Below are 21,321 nucleotides of genomic sequence, written 5' to 3' on the forward strand. Positions count from 1 at the left end.
TTCCGCCCTGTTTGTTGATGTATCAAACCACTGACATATTGTCTGTCTGTATTGCAATAGTCCCAGCAGGGAGAGAGTCTTGAAGAGCTTGCAACACTAGGAGCACGATTCATCTCCAGGACGTTTATGTGCAAGTGGTACTCGTGAGATTGCCAAGTGCCTTGGACTGTCTTCCCTAGATAATGCCTCCCCCCACAAACACACCCTATCAAGGAAGCGTCCATGGTCACTGTGGCGACCGGATGAGGTTCCAAGAAAGGTCTGCCCTGAGTAACTAGTGGGGAGACCATCAATCAGGAAAGGTGTCTTTTGCAAGATTCCGTAATTAGCATCATGTGAGACATGGGTAATTCCTGGAAGGACCATTGTGTGAAAAGAAGCCACGGAAGGATTCTCATGTGAAAACGTGCTAAGGGAACTAGAAGAATGGCTGCTGCCATGGACCCTAGAGCTTGAAGAACATATTTGACTTGAATTATTTTGCTCCTCAGCAGTGAAACCTGTTTTCGAATAATGGAAACTCTTTCCTGAGGCAATTTTACAATAATTTTTCTTGTGTTTAGCTCTGCTCCTATGTATTTATGTAATAGATTGACGGGGCAACAAGGCAGATTTTTCAAAGTTTACTGTGATGCCTAGTTGAGCACAGGATGTGATTGTATAATCTCGTGCCTCTATAAGTTGTTGCCTGGTGGTAGCAGTGAGGAGCCAGTCGTCCAGATAAGGAAACACCTGGAATCCTAGACGTCTCAGGTGAGCCGTGACTACTGCCATGCATTTGGTGAACACCCTGGGGGCTGTGGTGAGACCAAAGGGCAGAGCTCTGAATTGGTAATGACTGGCCCCGAGCCAGAAGTGTAAAAATCTCCTAGACCACCTGTCCATTTCTATATAGTACTCGTACTGAAGATCTATGGAGCCCATCCAATTGTCCTGACTCAGAAAGGGGAGAATGGACTGCAGTGTTACCATCCAGAACTTTTCTTTTTGTACAGATTTGTTTAACCTGCTGAGATCCAGAACTGGTCTCCAGTCCCCTGTCTTTTTGGGCACTAAAACGAATCTTGAGTATGTTCCAGATCCTACTTGGACCGCCGGGGACTTCTGGATGGCTCTGTTTTCCAGCAGTCTTGAAACTTCTGTGACTGCCTGATCCCTTAGATTGGGTGGAACATCTGGGATGGATTTTTTTTTTAAACAAAAGGGGGTTAATGAAAGGGAATCTTGTAACCTCCGGATATAATGGCTAGTACCAAATTCGTCTTTTGTAATATTTTGCCAGGCGATTGGGTACAATAAAAGCCTTCCCCCGACTGCCTCCAGAGTTGAGCAGTCGGCATCCCTTCAGGGATGTTGATAGGGTTTGGAAGAGAACGCATCTCTGTCACCCTGATTTTGCGGACCCCCTCTGCCACTATGGTGGTGTCTGCCATTGTTATTTCCCTCTCGGCCCCTGGGGGAAATAAATCACCATGTGCATCAGGCAAAGGTCGCTGGGATTTCCGAAACCACATCTTTCCACTCTTCCGACCCTTTGGGTATGGTCTGGTAGGAGTGGAAAAATGGACTCAGACATCAGAGAGAGTCTTGCCTTCCTGCTGGCACATGGCATGTCTTTCACCTGAGGCCCAAAGAGAGAGGAGCCATCAAAGGGGGTATTGGTGATGGACACTCTGAAAGGTTCCGCAAACTGACAGCTGCAGCCAAGAATGTCTACCAAGAGCCACTCCTGTTCCTGCAGCTCTACTCGTTCCATTGGCTTATTATAAAATAAGCCTCATGGAGGAGTTCACTATTGAATTAAGAGTTGCCAGCTGGGTAGCTACCTTGGCTGAAGCTTCCTCAGCTGTGGGACCTTGTAGGGTATCTCCAAGCTCTTTTAGGAGATCCCACTGAAGCCTAGTAAAATGGGAAAGATAGCTCAGGGACTTAAGGGAGAAGGTCACTGATGAAAACATCCGCTTCCCATATCTGTCCATCGTACGAGAGTCTTTATTCGGTGGATGGACAGATGAGGTTTCAGCAAACTCTTTGTGGCTGCTGCTACCACCATGGCATCAACTGGGACACGTTTAGTTAAAAATCGTTTGTCTTGGGGAGCTGAGATGACTTTATTGGGTCTTCTCAGGACAGGTTCCATGGAATCTGGAGCTGACCAAGCCTTTCGAGACACTACAGACATGAGTGGATCAAAAGGCAGAGACACCCAAGAGGTGGAATGTCGGGAACCAAATGCGTCCAGGTATACAGACTCGTCCTCAGAGGGGATTAGGGAAGTTCAACTATGCTGCTGCCTGAGAATCTCAAGGATGTCCGAAAAGGAAACATCTTCAGAGGGGGATCTTGGGGACCCCTCCAATTCATTCAGGTCTGTATCTGAAGTGACAGACTCAGGGGAGTCTTGGTGCTTCCTCTTGCACTTTTTCTTCCGGAAAGCCTGCTCAGAATGCTCTGGGGAGGTTTCGGAAGAAGAGGGTTCACCCAATGGGGCATCCTGGGGCATAGGTTACCTACGCTTTGGGGCTGGAGGAGGAGCAGAGGTTGTCACAGGCACAAAGGGGGACGGAGCCGATAGTGGAGCCGTCTGTGGGGACAGCACTCTCCGCATGACCTCGAAAGAGCCACGGTCTTGACACAAGGAGGGCTCCAGCTCTGAAGAGACAGGAATCCCACCCTGCACCGAGGGCAATGGCTCAGAGGCCGATGTGGGAGCAGAGCTCAACTGAGCCGACGCTCAGGGAGGGAGGGTGGGGTCGGACAATAGTCCGATGCCACTTCCCCCCTCGGAGCCGTCGAGAGAGCTTCAGCGCCCAGATACCTCGATGGGAGGAAGAACCGAGGTAATCTGAGCCAATTTCGGAGCCGAAGATGATGTCATTGGAACCAAAACAACCACTATCACAGCGTCTATGGACTCCAGATCCAAACCAAGCATAGTCGGAGGAGGAATCAAAATCAAAGCGAATGGAGCAGACACCTGTTGAGGCGGGCTCAAAAGAATTTTAGCAAGGGCCTGTGTCTTCAGCAACCTACTGACCACTCTCTCCACATCCTGATCAGATAACCTCAAGGACTGAGAGGAGTGGGAAGATGAGCGATGACTAGACTTACTTTGGAGTAGGGGTGATTGTGGCACTGAGCGAATTGGCTCCAATGAAGGAGACCTAGCTAGTTTGTGGCTCTGAGACTGCTCCAAAGTAACAATTGGAGCCGACAGAGGGGCAAGTGTTGTCTGTGCCAGATGGCACCGACACACTTGGTTTGTCAAGCTCACAGGTCGGTTCTGAACATGGAGCTGACGGCTTGAATGGTTTCAAAGGTTTCACTGATTGAGATGCTTTAGCCGGAGAATCCTCTTAACAATCCACGGAGGATAAGCTTGTTTTTCCGCTCCTGTAGGACCCTTGGACTAAGGGCATAACAACTAGCACAAGAGTACTGCAGGTGTAGAGCCACCCCCCCCCACCAAGCAGTAAACACTAGTGTGCCCATCTGTCAGAGACATTATCTGGCAGCATGAGTCACACTTTTTAAAACCAGAGGTTTTAACGTCCTTAGACATTTTACCAAAAAGACAAAAGTACAGTTGTGTACCTACCATAAATGTAGATGTTAGAGTGTATTCACTGTTGCAGTCATTACACTTGGGTTATCCTGCTGGCAGGCGACCCACAGTAGGACCGAGTTCCAAAGTCTTGGTCCGGCATCGGTTGCTGTCGCCTCTTCCCTGGCATCAGTGCGCCAGGGGTATAAAAGTGGCAACCAACACCATTTTCTTCAGTTTTTCTTGCCCCAGATGTCAGGTGCTCCCAGATAGGAAGGCTGAAAAGATAAAAATATGTCAAAAAAAATGCATATATTACTATAAACATTTCCTTCATCTACAAGCAAATACACCACATGGGTTGTATAGATTTGAGAAGTACAGGAAAGTCCCAGCAAAGAAAAGGGGGATGGTGGGTGGGTAACCTGGACTGCAACAGTGAATACACTCGAACATCTACATTTATGGTAGGTACACAACTGTACTATGTTCGTGTTTCACTGTTGCAGTCATTACACTTGGGTAGAATCCCAAAGCTGAGGTTGGGTGGCTGGATCTAAATTGGATTTGGCGAGGCTAACAAGCCCTGCAGAATTGCAGTGGCAAAGCCTGCTCTGGATTTGGAGTAGAGAGGTAAGTGGTAGTGCTTGGTGAAAGTGTGCACTGAGCTCCAGGTTGCAGCTTCTAATATGTCTTTGGTTGGTACTCCTCTGAGGAAAGCTGCTGAAGTGGTTGCTGCTCTGGTAGAATGAAGCCTAATGCCCTTAGGCACAGATTTGCCATGTTGTGCATAACAGAAGCGGATGCAGTGTCCTATCCATTTGGAGATTGTCTACTTTGTAATAGGCTTTCCTTGTGATCCTGCAGCATATGCTACAAACAGTTGCTCAGTTTTTCTGAAAGCTTTTGTTTTGTCCAAGTAGAATCGTAGCTGCCTGTGTATATCCAAAGCGTGTAGAAGTCTTTTCCCTTTTATTTTGTGGATTTGGGTAGAAAGTAGGTAAATAAATGGATTGGTTTAATGCCACATTGGAGACCACTTTTGGCATGAATGTTGGGTTTGTCCTAAGAGAAACCCTGTCCTGATGAAAAACGAGGAAAGGTTCCACAGCCATCAATGCCTGTAACTCTGACTCTTCTTGTTGAAGTTATTGCTAGGAGCAGAGCAGTTTTCCATGACAAGAATTTTAGATCAGCTGTGCTGGCTGGTTCAAATGGAGGTAGTGTTAGTTTTTCTAAAACAAAATTGAGGTTGCAAGTAGGTACTGGTGCTCTCCTAGGGGATCTTATATTCTTTGCCCCTCTGAGGTACTGTTGTAGTAGAGGATGTGAAAAAATAGGAGGATCTGTATTGTAATGAGCTGAAATGGCAGAGGCATGGATTTTAATGGATGAAAAAGATAGGCCTTTGTCCAACATCTCAGTTAGGTATTGCAAAATCTGAGGTATATTAGGGACAAGTGGTTCGAGCCCTTGTGCCTGGTTCCAAGCACAGAATCTTTTCCATTTTTCTGCATAAGATTTCCTAGTGCTGGGCCTCCTGGCTTCCAAAATAACATCCATAACAGCTTTAGAGAGAGGTGTAGTCTGAGTGGCTACATTATCTACCATGCTTCCAGGTTTAAGGTTCTGAGTTGACTGTGCAGAATCTGATTGTTTTGTTGTGTCAGAAGATGAGGGATTTAAGGTAGAGGCCAAGGTGGGCCTTGGGACAAACTCTTTAGGAGTGGGTACCAGTGCTGGCGTGGCCAGTCTGGTGCAATCAGGATCATTTTTGGCCTCTCGTCTGACTTTTAGAAGCACTTTGGTGAGTAGAGGCATTGGAAGGAAGGCTTAGACTGTCAGGCCTTTCCAGCTGAATGATAGAGCATCCACTTTCCATGCTTGAGAGTGATAAGTCCTTGTGCAAAATTTCTGTATTTGGCAACTGTGAGGGGAGGCAAAAAGATCTACGTCAGGGCGTCCCCATTTCCTTGTTATCATGTTGAACACTTGTGGATTTAGCTTCCATTCGTGAGGATCCATGAGATTTCTGCTTAGTTCGTCTGCCAGTGTATTTTTTGTTCCTGGCAGGAATTGTGCTTGTAGATGTACCTGGTAGGTTAGTGCTGTGTTCTACTAAGTCATGGCTTGTTCTGCATAGGGGGTAGGAATGTGTGTCCCTTTGCTTGTTTATGTACCACATAACTGTGGTAGTGTCCGTCTTTATTAATAGTTGTCCTGGATGTATTAGGTCCTTGAAGGCTGTCAGGGCATTCTGTACAGCTAGCATCTCTTTTTGATTGATGTGAAGATGCATTTGTTCCTTGGGCCACGTGCCCTGAATACATTTTCCTGCCATATGTGCTCCCCAAGCATAATCCGATTCATCCGTTGTTATTGTCTGCCTGGCTGTAGGTAAGGTGAAAGGCTGTCCCTTGTTGTGGTGACAGGCCTGGGACCACCAGAGAAACTCCTGTTGTAGGCAGGGAATCAAGGTTATGACTGTCTCTAGGCTGTGACAATGCTGAGTCCAAACACTTTTTAGATACCATTGTAGTTTCTTCATATGCAGTTTTGCATATGGAATTAGTAGAATGCAGGATGCCATGAAACCCAGGGCCTGCAGAATTTTTCTTGCAGGGAGCTGGGTCTTTGTTGCCATCATTTGAAAGTAATGAGTCGGTTGCCTTTGCTTGTCTGGCGTGAGATAAGCCATCTGGGAAGTTGTATTTAAGCTTGCACCCAGGAATATTATCTCTTGAGAGGGCACCAGTTTTGATTTCTTTTCGTTTACTGTGTACCCTAGGCAAATTAGCAATCTTTTTACAAACGCCAGGTGCTTTAGAAGAATGTATTTGCTCTCTGCTTGAATAAGGCAGTCGTCCACGTAGGGATATATTTGAATTCCTTTTTGTCTGCAAAATGCAATTACTGGTGCCAGGCATTTTGTGAAGACCCTGGGCGCAGTAGATAAGCCAAAGGGCAGTGCAGAGAATTGGCAATGCATTGAGCCTGCTATAAATCTGAGGTATCTTCTGCACGATTGTCTGATTGGGACATGCAGGTATGCCTACTTGAGATCCAAAGTAACTAGCCAAGCCTCTTTGCCCAGCATGGGCAGAAGTTGTTGTAGTGTTAACATTTTGAATTTTGGAACATCCAGGAAAGTATTTAGGATTGACAGGTCCAGTATTGGTCTCCAGGATTTGTCATTTCTGGATACTAAGAAAAGTCTCGAGTAAAATCCTTGCCCCTGTTCTTCTTGTGGAACTTTCTGAATAGCTCCCATATCCATAAGAGCCGCAATCTGGTTTTGTGCCTCTGCCCATTGGTTTTGTGGCAGGTTTGGCATACCTTTTGGTTTTGGAAGCGTGTGGAGCCTTGAGAAACAATATTCAACACCCATTGGTCTTGGGTGATCATGTGCCAATTGTTTGAGAAAAGTGCTAGCTTTCCCCCTAGGGGTGCTGTCAACTGGTAAGAGCTTGGCATTTGCAGAGGGAAGTCATTGTGACTGTTTCCTATAAGGTTGTGATTTGTCTTCTCCTCCTTTGGGGGCTGAAGCACCCCATTGTTTAGGTCTGTAGGAGCCTTGGGGCGGAGATCTGCCTCTTGGGCATCTGTATCTGCCTCTTTGTGGCCTGTCTGACACTGGAAAAGACCAATTTTTTTGAAGGCCAGTTTCTACTAAATCTTGGTGGCTGAACCTGTAAGAAATCTTTCACTGTTTGCATAGACTTTGCTTTATCCTCCATTTTCTTTAACACCTCTTCTGCCTTAACACCAAACAAAGTATCATGCTGTAATGGAGCATCCAATAATTTTACTTTAACATGGTCAAGTAAACTTTGTTCTTTCAACCAAGCATGTCTTCGAATAACAGAGCCTGTAACCGCGGCTCTACAAGAAGCCTCTAATGAATCAAAACCACATTGCAGAGTATGCTTTCCCACTTGTTCAACTGCATGCAATAAAGCCTGCATTTCTTTACTGTCAGGACTTTCTATATTTGTAACCATTTTCTGCTTTAACAATGACATGAGGTACTGTTGATATTTAAGCATGTGAAACTGACTGTTTAAAGCTTTTACAGCTAAAGTAGCAGAAATGTAATCCCCCCCACCCCCATCTGTCCAGAGCTCTGGAATCCCTATCTGAGGGGACAGGATTTTTGGCAGTGGAAGCCTTAACCCCTTTAGGACCCTGAAAAATAGTTTCTGGGTCTGCAGTGGGGTTTTTGTAAAGAAATTTATGAGAGTCAGGGACCCTTGTAGTACCTGTCAGGCTTTACTGGTGCAGGGGGTAAAGAATCAGGAGACAAACTGGATTCAGAAAAAACATCATCTACAATATCAAGCACAGGGGGGATAGCCAGGGGCCTGTGCTGAGGCAAAAAAAGGAAATCTCAGAGCCTTTTCTTGGATTCTGAGTAATCCTGGCTCTCCCAATGGAAATGCTCCCTCATGGTGTGCAGGGTTTCCCCAAAAGAGTAATCCTCAGGCGGTGAGGCTGAAGGAATGGACTCTTCAGCATCAAAGTCCTCATAAGAAGGGAGAGAACAGCCCTGATCAGAAGAATCAGAGGAAATGGAAACCTGATAAGACGAATCATAATCAGTGTCTTGCCTACGCCTTTTGTCAGGAGGGGGATGGGAGCCCCAGATTAAAGTAATAAGGTCTTCGGCCATTTTAAGCATCTGTTTCTTTGGTATGGACAACTGTTTTGGAGAATGCTGCACTTGTTTCCTTGTCTTTAATGGTGTTTTTGACTTTGCCTTTGCTGCTGTAATAGCCTTAATTGTAAGCTGTGAAGGTCTGAAAACACCCTCAGAAACCGGTGCCTGCTCAGCGGCTCCGGACCCATCTGAGGGTATAGTTTCCATAGGCCTAATACCTTGAGTTTCCACAGGCCTCGGTGTCTCCACGTGGCTGTCAGTTACAACCTGTGGCTCTGAGGTAGCGGGTGTCAGGGGCTGCGAAAGCGCCTCACTGAGAACCGGCGACTGGCCTAGAAGAGGCTTCGTCGTCGATTTTGGACCTCGGATGCCTGTCTTTTTCTTTGTCTTTGCGTTTTTTATAAATTCTGGTCGTCTGTTGTTCCGACAGCATTATATAATTAAATCTTCGTCCAAAGCAAAATCAAACCAACGTTTAATTGTGCATTTATTGAATCTAGCACAAAACCGACAACTAGTAACATCGTGGTCAGGGCCTAGGCAAGGAATACAGTAAGAGTGAAAGTCCTTATGAGGTATTTGCTTCCCACAAGAAATACAATTATTAACTTTTACTGACATCGGTCTGGAGCAAGAAAAAGTTTCCCCAATGGGGTACTTAGCTTTATTGAAGACTTCGGTTCTGAAATTCAATTCTGAAAATCTCAGGAGTTGGCCGACTGGCACTTGCAAACTGCTTTTGCTTCAGGCACCGCACAGCAAGAAAGATGGAAGAAAATGGCATCAGTTGCAACTTTTATACTCCTGGCGCACTGACGACAGCAACCGACGTCGGACCAAGACTTTGGAACTCGGATTGCCTGCCAGCAGGATAACCCAAGTGTAAAGACTGCAACAGTGAAACACGAACATCTACGATAGTAACTAAAAATTAATAAAGATCTTAAAGGAGAGCCTCTAACTTAAACGGCTGTCCTTAAGGGGGGGGGGGACTCTCTAAGTTAAACGAGTTTGGGGAATAACAGAAGGCCTAGCGACTAAGGGGTGACGGCCAACACGGAAAAAAAAAAAAAAAAACACAGCAAGGACGAGATAAGGGGTTTACAATAAAAGGAACTTACAAACTACTACGAGAGAAAATATATATCAAATTTTAAGCACGATGTTTGAGTTTAATAGAGAAAAAAAAATTATACTAAGCTTGAGCCAGTATTGCTCGCAACCTCGCAGCTAAAGTGGCAAACGAGATCTGGGTAGCTGACGCTGGGCACTCTGGGATAAGGGGTAGCCTCAGGCCAGTAGAGCTCGAGAGCTATAGTAAGTGGCCTAGTCAGAGCAGAGGAGTGGTTCCGAACACATCCAGCAAGAACGAAGGCGAGATTGGACTACTTAACATCTATCGTTTAATAAGTACACACTACTAACTTTATTTTTTCTCAAAGTGATCTTCACCAAAATGCTTGTTTTTCTTTTTGAACCTCTATCTACTAGAAAACTGTACTGAATACTACTTTGTATAGACTAACTAGAAGATATGTATTCTATACCTTACTGTATACGCATACTATTATACTATCTAATTATTGTACATTGCTTGTATTTCTGTGGAGCTTTTCTCCCCAGGCCTCTGCTGAAAATGGGCTTCTGGCCCAGTCAGAATTTCCTGGTAAATAAATAAATACATAAAATCCAAATTATTTTTTTTTGTAAGCTTTCACAAATTTACATCTCTTAAACTGTGCAACCTAGTCATACAGTGTTAGAACTCTTTGCTAACTAGACATAAGCTTTCATATGACAACACTAAATTCCTATACAAGCGCATATTTACTAAGATATTTACAAAGGTTTACCATAAAAATGCAGAATGAAGGTTCAGTGAAAACGGAAGTGTCAAAAGTCAGTTGGCTGCTTCCCGTATTGCCGACTTGCATTCAATACTGCAAGTGTCTTCTGCTGCAAATGCCACTGTGCATTTGCACGTATGTGGTTTATGTTACGACTAGAGATTGCAGTACAGTGTGGATCGGGAAATTACCTTTTTCCTCATTATGGTGTGATCTTGGAGTTGGAATATATAATTTGCAGGGAGTGTGGGGGGAGCAACCCACTACATGGGGGGTGTAGGGGGCTTGCCCCCATGCAAAAACATCAAGTCATGTGATTTCCAGTAATAAACAGCAAAACAAATGTCAAAGTATAAATGAGATAGTGTCGCTGATGCTCTTCGACATTTGCAACTAATTAATATGCAAGACATTGGTATTTTGAGTTTACAACATAAAAGGATTAAGTTGCGTCGTTCACGCTTTTGACAGTAAACCTTTCAGAAATATGAAAGCATACACTTATTTGCATAATTAGTAAAACAAATTCTACATTTCTCAAAAGTGTACAACTTACAGTGCAAATATCAAAAACAACTTTCTGCACATCTAAGGTTTCAGTTAATTTCATGAAACAAATTAGAGGTCACTTTTTTTATGTACATATGGAAACATTGCTTATTTTCATAATTACTAGCAAACTACAAATATTCCAGTATAGTGATATAAACTAGCACAGACAGTGAATTATCCTGTCTCCCACACTGGCATTTCACACCATTCACATCAATAACATGCAGGTCTCAAGTTATGAAAATATTCATATTTCCAAATTTATGTTCAAAAGTGACAAGCAAAGCATTTCTCCACTGCAGGACACCCTAGCCTAACAATCTTAGTATTGTTTTAATTCCTTGCCCTTCTGAAGATTGCCTATTAGCTGGTAAATCACTTAGTTAAAAAATCCAGACCCAAAAAATTTCTGGATGCCATAAGGTGGTATATGGGTGTGAACTATAAGTATAAAAAAAAGGTGTTTTATGTTTGAGTGCATTATCGGGCAGTTGCAAGCTTTTACATCTAAACAGCATCTCTCGTAACTATCCAGTCACATTCTTGGCCCATTTTTCATAAAAATGTGGTTTTCTGGCAAATTACTGACAAGTAATTTAAAGACAGAAAATAATGACAGACATCTGAAATTCAGGCTTCATACCCTTCAGAAAGTTCATGCTAAAGCAAACTTGCAGGCATTCTATCAACTTTCTTAATTTCTAAGAGCAATACTTAAAAATTGCCCATACTTTTGGGCCTTTGCCCCCCCCTCCATTATTTATCTTTTTGCTTAGATTTATTGCTCAAAGAGGTTGAGAGGTATGCTAAACTGTAAAAACACTTTATAAAAATTGTGCCAACACACTACAAAACATATAGAATGCAATTACATCCACGCAGAAAAACTTAAAGGGTTGTTCTTTACATTGTATCAGGAAAAAAAAACAGCCAGCCTGCAAGTCAACAACGAAAAAAAATGGAAATCAAACTAGGCACTGTAACTTTTAGCTGCATTAAAAAGCATGTACCACTGAGTTCACAACTCTGGAAAATGAATTTTCAATGTTAAAGGTTCAGAAAAACAGTTTATTTAAATTTCAGATTTTTGCTGCATCTCTACTGAGAAACAGCTGCAGATTTTACGTAGCTTTCTAAAGTAATGAAATATCAAGAGATTAGCCAAACATTTAGAGAAAAGCTCGCTTAACGTTATGACCATCTTGTCATGTGTAAAATACAGAAAACATGATCAGACTTGTTTTTAGACCCATTACCTGTTGTGGGTCAACATTTAAAGAATGCAATTGCCTTTCCCCTTCATTTTGATGTTTCAGGTTAAAAGACCAAGTTGGACAGATGCACTCAGCAGCAAGGTGGATAAAACTTTGGGTATGAAAGAGCGGTTTGGCCTCAAGGCCACTTTATTTTGATGAAAAAGTGTGCTCAGACTGCCACAAAAGCATGAAGTTCAGAAACTATGTTAGCAGAAGTAATAATCATGAGGAAAAATTGTAGTCCAGGAAAACATTTCTAAATTTGAACTGAACAGATGAGCCCAGTGGCAGTCAAACCCAAACCCCCAGCATTATATCGTTTTTTCTTATTTTACTTCTGCCACAAAAACATTATGCTCAAAAACATGATACACTGTTTAAAAAAAGTTTATATTTAAGGCTGCAAGAGTAATGCAAATGTAGTTGCAGCTTAAAGGTAGATGCACAAACTTGAAAGCAAATGGAACATAGCTGATATGTTAGCTTACACACACAACCTTCATGACAAAAGCCTTAAAGCAAAATACTTGGACAAGAAATACCAACTGGCAATGCTGCACAACATTTTCCTTAAGTCCCTATGACGAATAAAATTTCATTCATGCATATGCACACTCGTATATACAAACAATTAAAGATTAAAACATTGACATATGAAAGCAAAGAAAAAAAACATCTACAGCTACACTGTTTAAAAAAATCAATGAAAACCTAACAATCAAAAAACAGTGAAAAAAGTCTCCCTTTCCCATTGCTAAACTGTAATCCTAATACACACTTCAGGCCAAACCTCTCCCATCTTACTCATGAGTGCAAACTCCAACCCTGCCCATGCCCATAACCCTTATCAGTAAATACACTTGGACACATGCACCAAACATACACCAAATGTACAAAACACTGCCCACTTTACTTGTGTGCTAACCCTAACCCTGTTTCTAACCTTACAAGTTAATTTACAAACAACTCTTTCCATAAAAGTACCACTAGACAAGACACTCAAACATGCATGTGCAACCCTGCATCTATCCCCTCACCTAACGCTCACCCTAACTTTAACCAGCAAACAAATGTACACCGTAACATTGCTATGGTGGGACGAAATGGGCAACTGCCTTAGGTGGAAAGTGTATGTTGGGGGATGCAACCAGCCAATCCTGATCTTTCCTTAATGCTACACTGGCTGTTAAAAGTCAGCCTTGCATTTGCAGCCAAGACAGGGACCTGTAGCTCTCAGTGTATGGTCTAAACCAGTGGTGTCCAACAAGTGGCACTAGGGCCATAATTTGGATCTCATTATGTTTTGCAACAAACTGTTCTGAATGGACAAATACATATTGAACATGGTAATGTGGCCCCCTCAAACCTTGTCAAGTATAGTAAATGCACCTGATCAGTAAGTTAAGTGGCCCTAGAGCAAAAAAGGGTGGACAGCAATGGTCTAAACAATAGCAACTACGTACTACACTGTAGCAAGCTTTCTGCTACAGTTCAAGTTTGTTTTAAACTAAAACACGAGCGCCATAGAGCTTTATGCTGGCAAGGTATAAAGTGCAGCAACTGTGTTACAGTTGTAGCAAGCAGTTTGTTAGTTTAAAAAATGATTTTTTTTAAACTAAAGCACAAGCGCTGTAGCACTCTTTGCAGGCAGGGTATGAAGTTGCTACATCTTAAAAGAAATTATGTTGAGGGAGGATTGGAGGCAGGTCACAGAAATGTGACCCGATTGGTTGGGACAGGAAATAGGGTAAGTGTGTCATGCATCTGGCCAACTGGTTGGTGTGCCAATAAAAGGAATTAACTTTTTTTTTTTTTTTTTTTTTTAGCTCTTCAAGAGGTGCTGGTGGGGGGTCCGTTCTTAGATCTGACTATAATAATAAAATCACTTATAATGTATTTATTGTAATATTACAGTGAAGTGCTTTTTTGTGTTATTCTTTGTTCTTCACTTGAAGACAAAGGGGGTGGGGGGGGGGGCTGGTTCAGCCCAGAGCACTGGTTGAACCAGCTATGCTTCCAACTGTACACATACCCTTACTAACTCTGCAAAAACTTGCACATACTCCAAAGCCACTTACCAGAAGTCAAATATTACTGATCTTCTTGCACTCAAAGTGCATTCAATCTACTTCACCACCCAGATATTTTTTTAAACAAACTGTGATTTGACTGAATAGCCAGCAACCATACACACATACCTACACACCAAATATGAGGTCCTCATCCCGCCCCCACCTGAAATAAAAAAGACCACAGTGAAAAACTTCTCAAAAGCCGACTTCACACTTCTAAAAACTAGTGTGGTCTCCTTTAAGGCCCCTGAGCCAGTGGTAAACATTACTCAAACCGCTGAATCACTTACAAATGCCTTCTACCAGCACCTACAGGACTGCATGGATCAGGCAATCCCAAACAAAACTAAGACTCTTTGTACCAAAGGCAAGCGTCCAGTCTGGTGGACCCCAGCCATAAACAAGCTCTACAACAAAAGGAGGAAGCTACTACAAGATAGAGCAAAATCCTTGAAAGGTAAGACACCTTTGATCAATATAAGTAAAAAACTAAGAGCTCTCATAAAATCATCCAAGGCAAATTTTGAGAGAAAAATCGCCAAGGACTCAAAAGACAATCATAAGGCCTTCTTTAGCTATGTTAGAAACCTAGGAGGAAACTCCCAGATATGCTCAGAATTAGTTCAAAATGATGTGAAGATTACTGAACCTACACACATTGCCAACATACTGGCTGACAGGTTGAGTGCAAACGTCCCCCCTCCCCCCCAAAAGGAGAGATATCTATACCAGAGGATTGTAGCCCCCCAAACATCTCCAACGCCCAGGTGAGAACTGCTCTCTCCAAGGCAAAAAACACAGCATCCATGGGACCGGATGGTGTCCCCGGCTGTGTGCTCCACGAACTCAATGAGGAATTAAACCCACAGTTAGGACAGCTGTTTAATCTTAGCCTCACCTCAGGATACGTACCCAAGGAGTGGCGACGCGACTGTGGTCCCACTTCACAAGGGCGGTGCCTCCACCGACCCTGGAAATTACCGTTCCATTAGCTTGACAAGCCTTATCTGCAAAGCCATGGAGAGGATCATAATGGAACTCATAAATAAAGACATAGGGAACTTGCAGACTTTGGATCCAACCCAGTATGGCTTTGTCAACGGCAGATCATGCCTTTTAAACTTGGTTGACTTTTTCGAAACAGTCACCAAGGCCATTGATGAGGGTAAGGCAGTCCATACAGCCTACCTCGACCTGGAAAAGGCCTTCGACACAATACCCCACTCAGGTATCATCGAAAAACTCATCAGCTTGAATGTAAACCCATACATCACAAGATGGGTTGCAAACTGGCTAAGTGACAGAACCCACAGGGTCAGAGTTGCTGGCGCCATGTCAGACTCAAAGCCTGTCACAAGTGGTGTCCCACAGGGCTCAGTCCTGGGTCCACTCTTGTTCGGCATCTACTTTTCTGAAGTACAAGCAAACACAGGAGGGTTATGGCTGACAAAGTTTGCAGATGACTGCAAACTGGGCCATAGTCGAAAACACATCTGACACAGACATCCTTCAGAAGGGCCTCACAGAAACGGATAACTGGTGCCAGAGCCATGGCCTAAAGTTAAACGCCAAGAAATGCATAGTCATACCCTTCGGGAAAAACAAGGTTACCCCTAGCTACCATATAGGTGGCAATCCACTGAGCACAGAAGAAGTCATCAGGGATCTGGGGACCCAGGTTGACAGTAACCTTTCGTTTGACACTCATGTTGCTAAAGTAGTTAGGAAAACCTTCTACATTGCCCACCTGATCATGAAGGGATTCACATCTAGATCAAGGGAGGTCATTGTCCCCCTGTACTCATCACTCATTAGACCTATGATTGAGTACAATGCCCTATTCGGAATGTATCTGACCAGACACCTGCAGCAGCTGGAAAGGCCCCAAAAGTTCCTCACCAAAAGGATAAAGGGTCTCAAAAATATGTCTTATGCTGCCCGACTGAAAGAACTCCAGCTCTATTCAGTCGCACACCGCTTGCTCAGAGGTGACCTGTGCCTGACATATAAGGCCATGTCAAACCCAGATTTGATGAATATGCTTCACCTCAAAAAATCTAGATCCCTCAGAACCACAAGGGCGGGAGACTTAAACCTCGACACGGTTATTAATAGAACGTGCTGGAGGGACAGATTCATCACCCAGAGACTCCCTATGCTGTGGAACAAAATCCCGGTACATGTGAGGAAGAGCACCTCGCTGGCCTTGTTCAAGAGGAATCTTGACCAATGGATGGGAGATCGCAGATATACCCCAGGGATTACTTCAGTGTCACTGCTTGACAGAGGCACAGCAAAATAATAGGCATAGTTTTCTTCAAACTAAAGGGGTGGCGAAAGCCACATAACTATGGGCTAGGCTTATAAATGCCCTTGGGCAGATAGCCTAGTATGAACCTATGAACCTATATATGCAAGCCCATTCACTGCTCAGACTGCAACAATGTAAGCCCATTCACTGCTCAGACTGCAACAATGCAAGCCCATTCACTGCTCAGACTGCAACAATGCAAAGCCCATTCACTGCTCAGACTGCAACAATGCAAAGCCCATTCACTGCTTAGCTCATTCACTGCTCAGACAGTATAAATGCAAGCTCATTCACTGCTTAGACAACAACAAAAGTAGCTTAGAGTGGTGGCTGGCTAAGAAAGACACTGAAATAATGCACTGATTTTCCTCCCACAGCTGTTCCCTTAAAACTCAGGCTTACTGGATTTTCTTTTCAAATTCAAGGCTCACACATGATTTTTTTTTGTCTTGCATAAGCTACAGAAGCAGATACGAGGAACTCTTCAATAAATAAATAGGAGGGAGCAGATATTTTCTGTCTTATGGGAAAAGGCAGCATCCTTGGCACCTTCCAAAGAAAAATAGCAGACTCCTCAAGCAACAGAAACAAGCATGGAAAAAAAAGCAGAGGTTAAAGGTCTGGGGTGTTTAAAAAACACTTACCTTACATTGTCAAAGTTTGTGAAGCTCAACACTCCTCCTCTACAGATCTGCAAGTGTGTGTTAAAAAATGCAAGCATTAAGTGCATAAAACCATCTCTGGTATGTGTGCAACTCTCAAAAATAGAGATACTAAGACATAGGGAGGTGAGAAGAGACATCTCTGTAAACTTTCAAACTTCCCCATCACTTCCTACATCAGTATCATGGAACACAAGTGCTGACTCATTTGAAGAATATAGGCAAACAGCACTTCTGGCTAAGCCAGAGCCCCTCTCCACTTTCCAGACAAGCAAACGCTTAAAGTCACTGTCAAACTGCTAACAAAATGACAGAGATATTGGCTTAAAGATGTCTTCTGCTGACAAAGAGGTGGCAGTTGGTACAGAGGATTAAGGCTATGGAAATGTTGAAGAGCTATGTCCAGGGTTGCCACCTTTTCAAATGCCCAGAGTGGGACATGTTTGGTACAAACGTCAGATTTTGCAGGGCAAAACATACCCACAGCTAATACAAAAGATAGAACTTCACTTTTTTTGCCTAAATAAAATCTTACTATTGTAGTATTCTAGTTGCTTATTCTGTTTCTTATAACATTTAGGTGTTTCAGATACAGAATAACTGTTATGCAAGTATTACATAAAATATAGGAAAAATGTTTGTCCTAAAATCTCAGGACATTGGGCATTTTTTAAATTTTTATGCAGGACACAACTGCCCAAAGAGGGACTGACCCTCGCAAAGTGGGACAGGTGGTAACCCTAGCTATGTCCTATAGTATAGAGGGGTCTGATTCTCTTAGCCTGGATCTACTGTGTGACCTTCAGAAAGTCATTTAACCAGAAAGTGTTTTGGGAGTAACTGCAAATTTGGACTAGGCTCATTAGACATCTCCTGAACTGTATGCCTAGTGAACATGTATAAACCTAATAATGATGACAGAGTTCATGGAAAGAACCCGATGTGATACAATGTACCAAAGACCATCAAACATGGTAGAAAATCAATCAGTGCCAAGCAAATATGAAAGTACAATGTATCCCGATGTTTGAGGTGCAAAAGCAACTGCTAATTTCAGCAAGAGTGGCAGAAGTCGCTTTCCGAGAAGAACAGTAGAGTTGGGGGGGGGGGGGGGTGTTGGATACTTCCATCAATAGCATCAACTTGCTGCCTTTAACATAAAAGGAAAACAAATGTGTTGCTTCTTCAAACAGGATCTAGAGAGTTTAGAAAAATATAATGGCAACATGTTAGTGTGATCTCATGGAAGTCTTGGCATAACAAGGAAGATTTTACAGATGGTGGTTTAATAGAAAATTCACACAAGGCACTTGTTTTGCTCAGACATTTCCTTACCACTGAAACTAACTTTACAACACTAGAGCATCCACTTCTTTATAAATAAAGAGTAATGACTATTGGAGATGAAAAAGTTAGCTATGCTATTACTAGACCAAACATCCGAGGAGGGTGTATTCTCTTGTCAATAACACTGAGAAAGACTTTGAAAAGTTTCTTGCAGGAAGTGTCATTTTTTTGTAAAAAGCACTCCACCTGTCAAGAAGGATGCTCATATAAATATACCATCTGCTTGTTGAGAATGCCTCAAGAAATCTGCTTTTAGCATCTCACTGTTTAGAGATACATACCCTGCAATTTCAGAAGGTCAGAACGTTTTTCATCAACATCAGGTCTTTCAGCCTTCAGGACTTCATTCAGACACTGGCTCTGCAAGCTACTACGTGTTACTGTGAAGTTTACAAATGTCACTCGAGAGCACAGATCTGGTGGAAATTCGACCTAATAAAAACAAATTCAAGTTTAAATTAAGGAAATGCACTACAAATAAATGTGAAAGAATTATACTGTATGAATTATTACATAACTCCTGATATAATGATCTGTTAATAAAAGTACACCAGTAAAATGCAAAATTAAAACTACCCGAACTTGCTTTGAAGTCTATAAAGGCAAGAATTTAACACTCACATAATCACATGCAACACATTTCAATACTACTGACTATACAGCTTCATCCTATATGGCATGAATGAAGCTACAACCAGTTAATGAATATGATATTCTTTCAGCACAACTGATAAAGCTTTTAAGCCAAAAGCAGCATATGGCAAATTAATGGTTTCATACCATGTTCAGCTTTCAATGTGTTAAAAGACTTGGGGAATTTCACACAGTACCACTCAGGTTTTCAGAAGCTGTTTTATGATCTGTGACTTACTGGATAGTATGGAATTCCCCACAGTGGAAATCAGAACATAGATTAAATGTTTACAGAACATACACCTCTACCATTAGGACAGTTCACAACAAGTTCATGCAGCACAATGTACAGTTGTGCATGTAAACTTACCATAATAGTTGATGTTTGAATGATCATTACTCCAGCAGGGTTAGCTACACCAGTTATATCTTGCCAAGGAAAAGGCTGCATAAGGCTACAGACAGTACCAAAAACATCTTCCAAAAAGTAAAAAGTTAGTGGTCAAAAAAAAAAAAAAAAGCAAAAACTTAACAGGACAATAGGATTCCATTATTAAATGTTCAACTTCTCTGTCCTTTTTCTCCCTATTTACTGTCCCTGCTACGAATAAACAATACAGCATTTAAAATATTTTAAATCGACTGTTTCGCTCCACTCGAACAGTACCTTAACTGTACTGTGGTGGTTTTGCATTCAAAAAACGTTTATCCCGCCCTGGAAATGCTTGCTGCAGTCTCTATTTCACTGATGTCATCAAGGCCACTGAATACAGCTAGTTTTTTGGCCAATTCCATCCCCAAACTGACATCACCATGACCATCCTAAGACCCCACCCATGCTGTGATGTCACAGCTCCCCGGTCCCTCCCCTACTCATACAGAAAGTAAAGGCTTGAACAAGGAAACAGTACACAAGTCAAATCTCCTGCTGTGAACCATCAATCACAGCAGGTAACAGCTCAAATTACCCTTGGCAGCTTGACAGCTAGGGAAGTTAGGTGTGAAGGGGGATGGAAGAGGAGTCAAAGTAGTATAATTCTGGCTTCACAAAAGACTGCGGTTTAGCCATTCTAAAAAGCAGCAGCAGTAAAAAAGCACTTTGAAAGTCTGTTCTGTGGCATTCGCACTATTTACGTTTTAAGTAGTCATTGAATGGCATGAAATGTTACTTAAAAATAACTGACTGAAAACAGCAGTGTATGCATGTAAACTCAATGCAATGACAGAAGCTTTAGGAAGAAAGAGGCCTGTGTGCTGTATTTTTTTGTGTGTGGGTGTGGTTCACCTTTAAGAGAATCAAGTCTAAGAAAAGGTGTTAAATTTTACTCAGGCTCCTGGAATCACAGTACAAGCAATAATAATACCTTCTAATGGTGTGAACCAAAACATGGCCATTGTACAAACAACTTAACAGCACGGCCGGCCTTAGGCATAGGCGAACTAGGCAACCGCCTAGGGCGCCGTACAGGTCGGCTGTGTAAAGGGCGCAATTTGTAATTATTCATTTTAATTTATTTTTCTAATTAGGTGGGCAGCAAAAAGTACAGTTTTGTACCTACCATAAATGTAGATGTTCGAGGATTCCCTTGCTGCAGTCCTGACAATTGGGTATAGTCCACCCCCCCAGCGAAACCAGAGTATAAGGCTGGCGTCGCCTCGTCTGAATACCAGAGTATAAGGCTGACGTCGGTCATGGCGCCTTAGACTGACGTCAGTACGTCAGGGTACTAATGCGCATGACCGACGTCATTTCCTCAGTCTTTTCTTGCCCCAGATGTCAGAAGACCCAAAAAGACAAGTCCCAAAACAACCTGCACAAAAACATGTACAATATATACAGTAATATATACAAAAATATAAGCATGTAAACTCACCTACACAACCACCCTGAAACACAGAGGGGAGGGAGGTTGGACTGCAGCAAGTCGAACATCTACATTTATGGTAGGTACAAAACTGTACTATGTTCTTCGTCTTCCCTTGCTGCAGTCCTGACAATTGGGTAGAATCCCAAAGCAGAGGTAAGGGCTGGCAAATTATAAAGTAGCAGGAGCTGACAACATGCCTTGTAAAACAGCTGTGGCAAAACCAGCTCTAGTCTTAGAGTATATAGGCAGGTGATAATGCCTAGAGAAAGTATGCACTGAACTCCAAGTAGCTGCCTCCAGAATATCCTTAGTTGCCACCCCCCTTAGAAATGCTGTTGAAGTGGCAGTAGCCCTAGTGGAATGAGGCCTAATCCCAGCTGGAACCTCTTTGCCATGATGGGAATAACAAAATGCAAAAAGCCAATCCAACTAGAAATAGTTTGTTTTGACACAGGCTTGCCCTGTGAACTTAAAGCAAAAGAAACAAGTAACTGCTGAGACTGCCTAAAATCTTTAGTCCTGCTCAAATAATAACGCAATTGCCTGTGTACATCTAAAGTGTGCAAAATCTT

General features: G+C 42.7%; 1 protein-coding gene across 1 annotated transcript in view; it reads right to left on the reverse strand.

The window, feature by feature from the left end:
- Positions 1 to 21,321, reverse strand: part of DYNC1H1 (dynein cytoplasmic 1 heavy chain 1) — a 3,754,902-nt gene that overhangs the window by 739,949 nt on the left and 2,993,632 nt on the right. Inside the window, exon 71 of the mRNA XM_044073590.1 lies at positions 18,530 to 18,680. Coding sequence (XP_043929525.1) covers positions 18,530 to 18,680 — 151 coding nt within the window. The remainder of the gene's footprint in view (positions 1 to 18,529; positions 18,681 to 21,321) is intronic.

The sequence above is a fragment of the Protopterus annectens genome, chromosome 6.part0 (genome assembly GCF_019279795.1).
Source record: "Protopterus annectens isolate FY-2018-M chromosome 6.part0, PAN1.0, whole genome shotgun sequence".
NCBI classification, from domain to species: domain Eukaryota; kingdom Metazoa; phylum Chordata; order Ceratodontiformes; family Protopteridae; genus Protopterus; species Protopterus annectens.